The sequence below is a fragment of the Lagopus leucura genome, unplaced genomic scaffold, assembly GCF_019238085.1.
Source record: "Lagopus leucura isolate 7727_CA_CO unplaced genomic scaffold, USGS_WTPT01 Super-Scaffold_100008, whole genome shotgun sequence".
NCBI classification, from domain to species: domain Eukaryota; kingdom Metazoa; phylum Chordata; class Aves; order Galliformes; family Phasianidae; genus Lagopus; species Lagopus leucura.
The window spans coordinates 32,147,300-32,160,658 of NW_024962265.1; the positions used below are offsets into that span (position 1 = coordinate 32,147,300).

At 44.0% G+C, this 13,359-nt stretch overlaps 2 protein-coding genes and 1 non-coding gene across 5 annotated transcripts; all 3 read right to left on the reverse strand.

Moving 5' to 3' along the window:
- Positions 1-333: 333 nt before the first annotated feature.
- On the reverse strand, positions 334-9,471 carry KICS2 (KICSTOR subunit 2). 3 transcript variants are annotated; one of them, XM_042872758.1, is made up of 4 exons: positions 9,179-9,471; positions 7,140-7,213; positions 6,925-7,043; positions 334-2,982 (listed from the first exon to the last, which is right to left on the reverse strand). In XM_042872758.1, exons 1-4 carry the CDS (start codon positions 9,411-9,413, stop codon positions 2,166-2,168), a joined length of 1,245 nt encoding a protein of 414 aa, XP_042728692.1. In that variant the 5' UTR covers positions 9,414-9,471; the 3' UTR covers positions 334-2,165. The 3 variants fall into 3 exon arrangements, with proteins under 3 accessions (XP_042728692.1, XP_042728691.1, XP_042728690.1); XM_042872757.1 differs by having other exon boundaries at positions 6,925-7,061; XM_042872756.1 differs by having other exon boundaries at positions 6,925-7,213.
- An 802-nt stretch (positions 9,472-10,273) lies between these two features.
- Positions 10,274-13,085, reverse strand: RPL18A (ribosomal protein L18a). The gene is made up of 5 exons (XM_042872596.1): positions 13,001-13,085; positions 12,423-12,602; positions 11,705-11,834; positions 10,738-10,847; positions 10,274-10,419 (listed from the first exon to the last, which is right to left on the reverse strand). Exons 1-5 carry the CDS (start codon positions 13,016-13,018, stop codon positions 10,327-10,329), a joined length of 531 nt encoding a protein of 176 aa, XP_042728530.1. The 5' UTR covers positions 13,019-13,085; the 3' UTR covers positions 10,274-10,326.
- LOC122180959 lies at positions 11,141-11,272 on the reverse strand. Its single transcript, XR_006179269.1, has one exon. It is a non-coding gene; the product is annotated as a small nucleolar RNA SNORA68 (small nucleolar RNA).
- Positions 13,086-13,359: the final 274 nt, after the last annotated feature.

Below are 13,359 nucleotides of genomic sequence, written 5' to 3' on the forward strand. Positions count from 1 at the left end.
CAAATGATGCATATAACACAGAGCCAAATATTTAGTGACACTAAATATTTTATGAGATCAGTAGCGAGCTGCACAATTACAACAAGCACTGCACTGCCCCAAGCTTCAAATGTTAACTCTTAGCATCATATTAGCATGTCCTAGTTAATAATATAAACCAACTAAGACTCTCAAAATCATCTATCCAGAAAGAGCTGTTCTGCCAAGATGGTTGCTACCTAAAGATTGGAAACAGGTGACTGTATTCATATGCTTTTGTCCTCCCAAAGCTACTTTCTTCCCCTTACCACGGATAGCTGGTCTCACAGGAAAATACTGCAGAGGCAGACAGAATTCGTGCAACACTTTATTACACTGCTGAAGACTGGGAATCGGTTCAGGTGACAGCTTCTTCTCTCTTACTCAGGCTGAGGAAGTCAATAGCATGACAACATTACAAAGCCACTATCTGAAAGAAGGCAAGCACACAAAAGACAGTCTTGCAAGGGTTTAGAGTTTCACTGGGACAAAAGGACAACAGGAGATGCAAAGTGCAACATTGCTACAACCAGGTGGTGGTCTGCTGCTGGTGTATCTACCACTCCTTTTCCAGTGACAAAAAGGAGCCTCTTCAAAATCTTAAGGGTGATACTGCAGCTAGACTAAGACTTAGGAAAAAGGAAGAAGCAGATATTTACAACAGACCAACACCTAATTATAGCAAAACATGGAAGACTCTCTCTGGCACAAAATGCAAAACTGAAGCTCAGGCTTTGAGATGAGAGCATTCTTATGTGACTGTGAAGAAACCAGCACTTGCAGGAGAGGTGAGACAAGCTACCAAAACCCCTTGCAAGAGAGGAAGGTACTCAGTAAAACTTAAAATCCAAGGGTATCTGTTCTGCTTCAAAGCTTCAACAGTGTTAACTAAGGATCTAACTTGACTACACCAGCATAAACTGTGTGTCAGAGCCACATCCTTCCCTCCTGAATTCCCATAAAAGAAACTGCATAGTGGTCAGAAGAAACACACAGTATAAGCCTGTAAGTCATGTGCGACACAGGGAAATATTGATTCTCAAAATGATCAGCACTTTCAGAATAATCAGAAACCACACTTCTAGCCTCCGGATTTGGAAAAACTAAGCAGCGAAACAGACATTTCAGAATGAGGAAAACATACTGCAAAGGAATGAAAACCAAAATTCCAAGAGTTGCAATTTAGCTTACTTGTGAAAGCATTCAAAACAGAACAGAATAAAAACAACAAACTTCCAAAAATCTGAAAGTATATCCAAGTTGGCCCTGACAGCAAATTGTAAAATAACTCACAAAGGGTATTTCCTCTTCCACGCTTTTTTAACGTGTAGCTGAACAAAAGCACAACTTGAAAGAGCTTTGCTGCTTTTCTGTGGAACCATTCCAATCTAAACCACCTGCTCAAACTCCTTCAGCTTCAGTTGGAGCCAGATACACACAGGGTCTCATCACTGCAGGGAACGCTCTACTCCCAAAACACGCTTCAGCTTTATTTGATTGAGCCTGTGTTCTGAAGCAGCTTTATGCTTCAGAGCTTGTTTGGAATAAACTGTTGCTTAACAGACACTATCAGTTCTCAACCATTTTTAAAGTGTTTTAATTAGCGAGTTCCTTTGTGATTCATGTATCTTATTTATTGAAAACGTGCTCTTGCAGATTCACACATTTCAATATTCCCTTCCACCAGTGTACAGTTCCCAGAAGTAATTCCTGTCAGACAGTTTTTTTGGTTTTCGGAAAATACACATTTTCCACCCTCATCACATTTTCAGTAATCTCTATAGATCAGACTATAATAAAGTGCATATATTCCTTTGTTATACAGGCAACTAAGTTGTGGACTGAAAAAATAAATCATACTGCAAATTGGAAACCACACACACACACACACACACACACACACACTCAAAAAAACTCTCACTGCTGCCATTTAGCACCCCACTGTTAAGTTATCTCACTGAATACTGCCAAAAATATTTTTTTCCCCAAGAGTCAGTTAGCTGTATTTTTTTTTTTAATTGAACTTATATCATTAAAAATAATGGTTCCTTTTTAATTAGACGACGATAATCGCGAGTTTATGTAATCCTGGAAGCTGCAGTTACCCCAAGGCTGACAGTCTGCCTTGACAATTTGTGTTACGTGTTTTACCCTTTGGATCCAGGCTTCAAACTTGCAAAAGCTTTGGAATTCTTAAGGGAATGTGAAATTTCATTGAGAAAAGAAATAAAGTGAGAATCCCTTTCTGACTTCTTGGACTCAAAAATAACTACAATGGTGAAATGAGGTTCAGGGCGAGTCAGAAAATACGTGCTTTGGACTTTGTCATCGTAGAAGTGAACAACTTTCTCCAAACTGTTGAGGTCAGAGGTTCTGTCAGTCATAATCATGATTACATTGGGCCAGTGCATAACAGGCCTGTCACTGGGCAGAGACACCACTGCAGGATACTGATCCACTCCTTTGGGAGCTTCCCTGTAAGAGTGGGGATGGTGATAACCGTGTCCTTGAAAACTCTCCGATCCACGATTGTCAAAGATTAAGGAAACATTGACAGCGTCGTATTTCCGAATAAAACTGGAGATTTTCCCAAAGTAATCAGGATTTGTTTTAGCAGTCAGAGTTTTCATTTCAGACGCGGTCGTTTGTCGGCTAAGGGCCTCGTGAAAGTAGAAGCTAAACTTGGCAAGGAGAATGTTTTTGAGTTTCACCAGCCAGAGGAAGAGGTGAGGAGGTTGTACGGCTTTCTGGGACTGCCCCCCAAACAGATGCTTCTTGGTCTCTCGTTGTTTTTCAAATATCTGGCCCCAAGTCTGTAGCTTTGTGTGAGCACTGTGCAAGTTGACCAAGGATGGAAGGAATTTCCACTCTGAGATCTGAGCCTGAGCCTTTAAGAGATGCGCAAGCACATCTACTTCCAGCTGGAAACTGCTTTCAAGAGGACTGAGGATTGGATGATGAAATCTAGAAAACACAACATTGTTCAAGACATGAGAAACTCTACAGACAACAGTGAAGTTATCAGCTAGTGCTTCTCAATTCACAGACAGAACACACCACATCAAGGCAGGCTGAAGCATAAGCCAACAAGTTATCTTGTCAATTTAAGAATTCCTACTTAGCATAACTAGGACAAACATTTTAATGAATGTACAGCATACCTACATCAGCCTATACTGATTCACAAGCTATTACAGAACCATTCCTCTTTAAATTCAAGTGGTTTTGTTTCAATTTTAAATCTCTTCTGGTGGTAATATGTCTTATTAGCTGTCAAATAGTACTAAGATATTAAGTTTAAATAAAGAAAGTTATGTTATAAATTCACTGCTCATGTAGGGAAGCTATGAGGAAACCAACCTGAGCTTGCTTTCTTTCCTTTTCAATTTACAATAAAACAATAAAACTGTGATGGGAAATAAATCAGTAGAACCACAATTAACTGTATTTACTGTTGAACCCAGTCTCAAATTTGAATGTTGGTGTGCCAGGAGCAATGAAGAGGAAAAATATTCAGTAGAATCTCATACTTTCACAGTAAAAGATTCTCTAACTGTCAGCACATCTCCCCCTCTAAGAATTCAGGGCAAGACCAGCTCTCAGTTTAACAGATGCTACGAAAATCTCATTCATAAGGTAGAAGTGCCAATGCACATCTTATTCACTAGAGTGATTGTACCATTAGGACAAGTCTCAGTGAAATGGAGTTTTAATAGAGCCATTTTATAGCTTTCTCTTCTCCTCCCAGCTTTTCTCTATTTTATCTTAACTTCACAGAGGGAAAAAAAAAAAACAAGCCAAACCACCCCACAACAAAAAACCTCACTCAGAACCAGTCTACTTCCTTCCCCTCATCACTCAAACTCATAGATTTGTAACACTGGAGATAAATACACTTTAATTCAAATTGTGCAGAACTGCTCCAGTTGCAGTAGGTAAATACTCAACTTCTGAAAGACAGAACTTCAGCTAAGACAAGCAGCCTTTTTAATAAGTGTATTCCCATAACATGCATTTAGGTGACCTCTTAAAGAGATCACCATCAAAGAGCAACCAACACTTCAAAGACAAGACTTGACTGAAATCAATACAGATTGATGCCCTCACTTCCAACATCCTGGGTTGATCCTTGATACTACTTTAAAGCAAACAAGTTTACACTGAATTCTTCACACCTTTAATAAGTGATCAACAGACAAGGTGAAAGCAGCTCCACTCATTATCTCCCTGAACTCTCCAGTCACAATCCACAGAATCAATTTTGGAAATACTGGGTTCAAAACCAAAACATTTCATTTTGTTGTAGACCAAAAGAATGGACAAGAATGTTAAGCTTTTCTCCCTCTTCCTCTTCTTCCTCTTCACTGCTTTTTCTTTGACTTTTCACTCAGTTTGCTGCCAAAATATCAATGCTTCAGCCTGTAAAAATTGTCTGACAGCCTTATCATATTTCAAGGGTCTCCTTTTTTCTTGACAGCCACAACACACACTTTTGAAAGGATTTGCTTCTAAGATATAAGTTCAAATTTATTTAAAAAAATTAAATGATGAATGTGGTAGATCAGTCTATTTCCCCCCCAGTCATTCATGAGAGCACAGGGATGATGGTTCTGTTCTCCAGACTACAAAGACGACATTTTTTCTTCAACTTCTTAATTTCCTTCTCTAGATCACAGATGCATACAAAGCTACAAAACACTGACTAGATGCAAGCCACAAGACACAAGAATAATTACATCAAAACGGATTACTTACTGATTATATATTAAGCTTTTATAGACCTGAGGCTGTTTTACTTTCTCCAATTAAAAACATAAACATTCTCTTCCCATACACTGCCTCCTTCACCCCACAAAAAAAAGTTCAAAAAGTTCAGGCAATGGTGATTTTCCAGCTGTATTTTACAGAAAACACAGAGGAAAATGTCTTCTACTGGCTGTTCACAAGCCAGGAATAAGCACTAACAAAATAGCTTCCAATTGTTCAGAGATTGATGATTTTCAGATGTAAAGGAAAGAAACCAAGGCCAGAACCTGCTGGAAAACAGATGCCCCGTTTGGCTTAGAAGTGTTGATAAAATGGTGCACCTATAAGTGAGGATATATTCCCAGAGGGAACAGACAGCATCAGGGTGAGTTTATCTGACCTTTCACTTGAGAGAGTCAACAGAGGAATGCTGCGTGGCAAACACACGTCACGTAGCAGCCCTCAGAAACTGCTCTGAGATACAACACAACTAAAAGAAAGAATAAAGGATGGACTTTGTTTCAGAAATATCCACTACAACACTGGGGAGAACCAAGCTACCCACACAGCTCTAGTAGCATCTCAGAAACGTCTCCATCGTTTTACATTTCATTGGACTAACAACCCTGAGACTGTAAGGGTTTACAAACCAAGAACTGCCAAAAATTACTAGTAAGATCATATAAATCAGACTTCCAAATAACAATGTTACACAACAATTTCCTTAAAATTATTAACAAAAGCAAGGGGAGTCAGCTGCAGTGCTCAGGTTTGGAATTTTAGAAACACTGTCAGCAGCACTGAATTTTTTTTATTGTACATTTAAAAAATCTTAACTATAAAAAAACCTCACAATATTTCACCCAAATGTCTTCTTAGATGCTATTTCACCAACAAAGATTAAAAAGAACCCAACTACACTTGAAAACTATCTTCCTAAAACAGCTACCTTGTTTGACTTTTAAAATAAAAGCATTTTTACAGCCATTTTTGCCTGCTGTCAAGTTACTCAAAATTTCTTTTCTTTTTAAACTGCCACCACTTGCACAGATCACATTTTAGCTGTGAAATACTCAACCAAGAGTGACTTAGAGATCTTAATATAAGAAAGGCTAGACCACCAAAGACTTTGCGCTCCTTCTGCTAACTCCAGTAGCTCTCAAAAGAAGTGATAACAGAACACCATAAAACCCTTCCAGGAGGATCAGAAACAATAATAGTCTATATTAAAAGCCAACAATATTGTGAAATTAATCTGAAATTTACTCAGATACAGGCACAAACTAACGCAGGGCTTTAGAATGTGTTGGCTCAATTCTAAGTTTAAAACTAAAATTAGTACACAAATATTTGTTCTATTCCTAAACCAATTTCATAGAGTCACAGAATGGCCTGGGTTGAAAAGGACCACAATGATCATCGAGTTTCAACCCCCTGCCATGTGCAGGGTCACAAACCAGCAGACCAGGCTGCCCAGAGCCACATCCAGCCTGGCCTTGAATGTCTCCAGGGATGGGGCATCCACAACCTCCTTGGGCAACCTGTTCCAGTGTGTCACCACCCTCTGGGTGAAAAACTTCCTCCTAATATCCAAACTAAACCTCCCCTGTCTCAGTTTAAAACCATCCCCCTTGTCCTATCACTATCCACCCTTGTAAACAGCCGTTGCCCTCCATGCTTATAAGCTCCCTCCAAGTACTGGAAGGCCGCAATGAGGTCTCCCTGGAGCCTTCTCTTCTCCAAGCTAAACAATCCCAATTCCCTCAATCTTTCCTCATAGGAGAGGTGCTCCAGGCCTCGAGCCCTTTTCACTCAAGTCCATATTGAATTAAGTCCTTGTTTACCCTACAAGCACAGCAATGGACATAAGAACAGAATTCTGGCACTCATTCTTTGCTCTCTGCTGAGTATGAATTAAGGAATAGAGAAGATGGCTCCTGTAAAGTAATGAATAGAATTTTCTGGGTTTTTCTGATAAGCCTTACTTTGAGCCCTCAGCTCAAGGGTGGTCATTGCTCACCAACATTCACTTCATGCATGAATTCATGTAAGGAACTCCTCAGCAATCAAAAGACAGCAAAATCTTTAGGCTTTCAGCCATAATATAATTTATTACAGATCATATGCCCGAGTACTTACTGCCAGCAAATAAGCACTGACCTTGAGCTATATTTCTTTAAGATGGATTCCAAAATGTTTACCAGTTCCTCAGAGTTAATGAACTTTTGGGTGCTGAGCGTGTACATTTTTTCATAGAAGTCAGCAATTTCCATCCGAGCCTGAACAAAAAAACAGAGCTGTTCAGACAGGTGAGAAAGCAGCTCTTCCAAGTGAGGAGCTGTTCCTCCTAGTGCATTGCGACCCGTCGCCACCACCTTCTTCAGCTCATTATGCAGGGATGTGTAGATGGTTCGGATGGAGTCCTTTCGGCTGAAGAATGACTGACCACCTGTTCAGATAAATATGGAGGTATTACCAAATTCCAGGGAGAGGAAAGATAGACAGCAATACTGGAAAACAAAACCACGTTTGTTTCTCCCCAGGTGTTCCTATGGGTTTTTCATCAAGAAATCAGTTTCAGCCTATTATTTTGCAGGTATGAATTGCACACAGAAGCACTCTGTGTAATCTGATGCAAGTCTTGCCTGCCCCAATTCTTATTTCATAGCAGCCAACTACTGTTGCAAAATGTCTTCAAATTCTTCACACCTGTGTTAGCTGCACTATGGGCTTTTTAACAAGGGTTTAGTTAACTCTGCTACTATGATACACTGTTATCTGTGGAGGTCATGAGTCAACATGAGGTTTTAATAGGCTCAGCTGCTGTTAATAACTCCAAAACTTTAATGGAGAATTCCCTTAATAACACCTCCTCAAAGACAGAACACGCAGACTTGGACAGCAGCCTTTACATGGGAAACGCGATATTTATGTGTACAAACCAAATGTTTCCAGTTCCTACCCTATCTTAACATCAACCTGAACTCAAAGGGAAAACAACTGCAGTTTATCTCAGTGGGACCACAGTGCAGGCTAATTCATAATTAAACTGAGAAAAAACAAAATCAATGCTTCCCTCCACTTGTTTGACAATATGATTATTTTAAAATAAATAATTTTTTAAAAAGTAATTGTGAAAAGGTTTGGGTTGGAAGGGACCTTAAAGATTAGCTAGTTCCAACCCCACTACCACCAGGGATACAGACAAAGGATATTCCTCATTGATGTTCCCAAAAGACTGTACAAAACTACTATTCTTATTTCATTTCCATTTCCAGATGGCTTTATGTGCTGCTGTGGCACTCATGAGCTGCAGCAGAGCAAGGATCACAAAGAATGAACCTGCAGAACATTTTTTTTTTTTTTTTTTAAGAGACTTCAGGTTCCATTTTGAAGCTGCTTATAACTTTCATAGTGGTATATAGTCATTTCCACATCTATTTCCACATCTATTTTACACACGTAACGTTCAAAAGTTTCATTAGCAATTTGTAGCAGAAAAGCATAGAATTGGTTATCATGGAAAAACAGCTCCAAGCCAAGAGCTGTCCCTGGATCAGGGCAGGGGAACAGTCACCCATTGCTGCTGTACTTAAAGTATGCAAGCAAATAAAACTATGCACGTCCCTTATGTTGTCAATTTTGCTCTTTCTGCAAGAACCAAACAAACTTTTAGAAGTCTGCCTTACAGTAGGCTTTTTCCCTCCGTGAAATTCTTCCTATAAAATAGTTTAAAGTCACCACTTCAACATAAACACCATAGCAGAACTTTCTTGTTGCTTTACTGCATTATGCAGCAGACTTGCATCCCTTGATACAATTTCCATGCCAGTCTGCAGTCCAAAGAGAAAACAAGGAGTTCTGCCCAGAGGACAGCATGATGATGGCTTGTTCTGCATGAGTTAGTTTTCTGTATTCAGAGAAGCAGCTAAGATTGTAGCCAAGGTTTCCTGAGATCCTGCAGCATCTACATGAATAACAACTTTCAGGAGGCAATCTTCAGCCCTGAGTACTCACACACGTTCTGACACACACACTGTTCTAGTTTTAGGGCCTGGAACCATAACGTGAAAGAAGCTCTTGGCGACCCCACTGAGCTCACCTTTGCCAGAATCTCAGACAAGAGCACACCCGCCCGGAAACAGAGCTGGCTACAGCTCGGGAACCGTAGCCAGGCTGCTTATTCCCCGGCACAGGTTCGGAAGGACTGGCTGTGCAAGCCGCAAGACGTGCTTCGGGGTAACGCGAACGTCAGAGCGCACGGAGGGCGCCGACCCAGTGCTCGCGTTCGACTCACGCGCTGCACTCCTGCGCTTCCCGCGAGCCCGGCCGCTTCCCCCCACCCCGCCACGGCGGGACCCGGAGCAACGCGGCGGCCCGCCGGGACCGTGTGGGTGCCCAAGGACGGCGATACCTAGCTTCTGGCCCAGGAAGGTCATGCTGTGGTAGGCCTTCTCGGCAGCGGCCAGGTGCGCCAGCCCGGCCAGCAGGGCCAGCCAGCTGGCCCCTGCGCTCTTGTTGGCCTCACGTTCCTTCTCCACGTTGTCCTTGGCCTTATCGTACGAGAAGATGCCCAGGTGGGAGAAGAAAGTCTCCAGCACCGCCTGCTCCACCGGCACGGGCGCGCCCAGCGGGATCGACTCCCCCATGCCGCCGCCGCTTCCGGGTTCCGCTCCCAGCCGAACGAGGAGCCCCACTCGCGCCGCAGCCCCCGGAAGTCCTCGTCACGTGATGCGGGGAGATACGGGCGGGAGGGTCGCGGTCACGTGAGGTGCGACGGCCCTCCCCGTCATGCGGCGCGAGGCCACAGGTGGGCGCAGGGCATGCCGGGAGGGGCTGCTCCTCTGCGTAAGGCGCTGGCCATCCGCGCCACGCTGCAAAAGAATAGGAGCGCGCAGAGCACGGGCTCTCCGCTCCTGAATTATTTTCTCTGGTTTAAATCAGAAGGCCGCTTTCATGCTCCACTGTTTTCTCCATTAAGCGTCCAAACGCAAGGGCTTCTGGGCAACGTTAGCTTGGACCCTAAAGCACCACTCCTGCATGATCTCCCACCTTATAAGCCGTGGCTTTTGCAGCTTCCAATCCCACCTGACATCTCTGCAGCCATTTTAGGGATCCTCAATTGCTCAACCCACTGACAAGGAGGACTAATTTAAGCTTTGGACAGATCAACTCCTTGAACAGATTGGAAAGATGAGTACAGCACGCAGCAGAGCTGTGACACACAAGCCCACAGAAAGGGGGCTGCCGTGACAGCATTGCCTGTTCCAGCTCCTGGGGAACATCAGAGCTCTGTCCCACCCACCTCCTGCTGAAATTAGCAGCCACTTCTCTCTGCACTGAGCTCCAGAGCTCCCCTGCTGCTGTCCCAGAGCAGCAAGGTTCCCAGCTGCCTCTGGCCAGTATTTCTACTACACTCTTCAACTAGGCTGCAAATAACATACAGAAAACAGGATATGAACAGAGGCTTCCTGGGTATTTGAGACAGAGTTTACAAAGAAACCTGGAATGAAAGGTTCCAATAGACCTTTATTACACTGAGTAGACAGCACATTTTCGTACTTAGAAGAAAGTATTTGGTCTCTTGGTGGTGAAACGTGGTTTGTGCTGACGACGCAGAACTCTGTGTGGCAGAGGGAACTTGATTTTAGAATCCTGCAAGGAAAATATTTGTGTTGAGATACTACATCACTACTGCTTTACACTTCACAATACTAAAAAGACACACAAGGTCTGCAATTGTTTTTGAACAAGAAGTCTGTGAAAGGCACATTTGTTGTCATGTAATACACGTTATATTCTGACTTTAACAAAAGGAACTTTATCACAAAGTAAAATATCTGTGAAGCTATGAGTGCAAGTTTGGTTCCCCCTCCACACTCTTGCCTGCAAAGCAAACCTGTACCAGACACAGCTCCCTCCCTCCAGCCCTCTACCAGACTGGGACCCAGCAGGCACTGCAATTTTACTCACATGGAACTGCTTGACTGCTGGCCTACGGCACTTGCTAGCAGCAATCTGCTCAACTTTCATTATCTGAATGGAGTGAGCACGGGCACGATGACGGGCTCCCATATCACGGTCTGCAACGAGAGAACTCATAACTCAATGTCTCCAAAAGAATGCCATCTTACTCTTGCCTGATTTCAAGATATGCGCTTGCAGAAATAATCAAGATGGGATTTACCTTTTTAAAACAAGCGTGTTGATTCAGAATCCACACTGAAGTATTATTAATGGAAAAACGTTCTTAAAATTCCTAAATTATTCAGACTAGATACTTAGCTATCAATCATTGCATTATGGCAAACTTGAGTTCTGAGGCCTCTTAAGCAATCTTTCAGTACATTAATTAACAGAAAATATCCTATTAAGTTAATGTAGAACCTCAAGTTTCACTTTCAAGAGCACCTCAGCTCTGGAAAGGCGACAAGATCCATGTAATATTTGCACACACGACAAGAACATCATTACAAAGAACAACATTCTTTGGGTTTTTGTGTGCATTACGTACAGTTCCAAATTCAACTATCAAGAGTCAGCCATACAAATGGTGTACCCCTCAAGTACTTCACATAACAGAAGTTGAGATGATCTAATCTGAAACATTCCCTCAACAAGGCCGTTCTGAAACATTATATACAGTAAACATCTAGAGCATCTCAAAGACTAAGAAACTCAGCCTACAGAGTAAAACTCGTTACCACAGTTACTCAGTGTTACATAGTGATCAAAAGGGAATATCTTTATCTAGAAAAAACATATTATGAGTGTGAGATCACACCTGCAGACCTCTCCAGCAGCTTCCTGATTTCATTTCCTAGAGTTTAATTTTGTTTCTCGTAGTTTAAGACAGCATTCTTACCCACACTTTATGCTCAGTTTAAGATTTAAGCTTATGTTTATATACACGTTCTACCTTGAACAATTACAAACTTACAGCACTGAGTGACAGCACCAGCAGTGGTCAAATCCCTGTACTCTCTGTACATGTTGTGAGTTCCACTACGAGAATCGTAGCGCAGCCAAATACCAAAATTTTTTACCCGCAGAGGGGTCTTCTCATACACCTGGAATTAGACAAAGGGACAAAAGAAGTTAAATACGTCATCAGTATTTTAGTTTAACTACACTGAAGCTCTAATGAAAACACTGTGGACAGTTTTAGTGAAAAAAGATTTTGTCTCTTCTCCCACAACAACATAGCTGCATTGAAACTGACAATTTTTGGCGAAAATACTTAAATTCACATCACTATGAAAATAAATGGAAAAGGACATCCTATAAACAGATTGGTAAGCATATACTCTCCAAGAATTATGAATATCCACATAACTCTTAAGAAGTATAAGCCCAAACAATGAACGCTAGACCCTGAAAACAGCAGAGTACAGTAATGACTTAAGTCATCACAGCAAGTTAATCTTGTTTTTTTTTTTTGACCATTTGTTGTTTCCTAAACTCCCTGGATATATACTGCCATTTGGAAAAGAGGAATGCGTTGGTTCACTTGACAGCAACAGAAAGGTAAACTGAGCTTAACTTCACTCCTAGCAGCAGTGCTTCGTGTAACTTTATCCTATATATACCAGCAGGAATTCCCTTCGAAATTCCTCGAAAATCGAATAGCCCAGATTACCGGGTATGTCATCCCCCACCTGGCCACAGTACACAATCTCTCCAGAAGATTTCTTCATCTTCTTCAGCTGAGACACGAAATACCAGAAACGGGACTTGGCGACAACGTGGTTGGGAGCGAAGATCCGCATCCGGTAAAGCGGAGGAGTCCTGCATTTCGGCGTGGGCAGACAGCGCCCGACCACCTTGTACTCCCGCAGCTGCAGGGAAAGACAGCGGCGTGAGTCGCGATGCGGAGGCTGCGAAACGACTCCCCGGGACGGACACCTCGGCGAGAGGCGGAGGACAGAGGCCCCGGAGGCGAGGAGCCGCACCGAGCCGGGCCTCCCGGCGCCCGAGAAGAAGCCGAGCTCCGGAAGGCCGGCAGCGCCGCCCGCCGGCCCGGCCTATGGCGGCCCCCCCTCACGCGTCGTGCCGGAGCGCCGCCGCCATGTTGGCTGCTCGCCTCCATGCGCGGCCGAGCGGGGCCCACTCAGGAGCGCGGAGATCGCTCTCGAGCGCCACAAGCCCGCACAGCCGCGCTCCCAACGCCTGGGGCCGGCCTCAGGCCCGCCGCAAGACACGGACGCAGTCAGAGCGCTCCACAGCCCTCACTCACGGTGCCCGACGCCTTCATGCTGCCGCCGCCGCCGCCCGCAGGAAAGGAAAGGCCGCACGCGCGGCTGCTTCACGTCACCCGCCCGCTGCGGCACCGCCCGCCGCTGTCCCGCCCTCCCATTGGCCCGCGGCGCGGCGCGGTTGGGCGAGGCGGCTGTCAATCACCGCCCGCGATGGTCGGACCTGGTTTCCGGGCGGCGGCGTCCGCGTGGCCGTAGGAGGAGGCCGTGCCGCCTGGCGGTGCGCATCCAGGCGGCCGGCAGACGGGCGCCCCTCGGCAGCGCGTCGGTGCCCCTAAGGGTGCGGCCCCGTCTCTATCGCGTCGGTGTCGCCGGGTCCTGTAACAGGGGGATGGCGGCC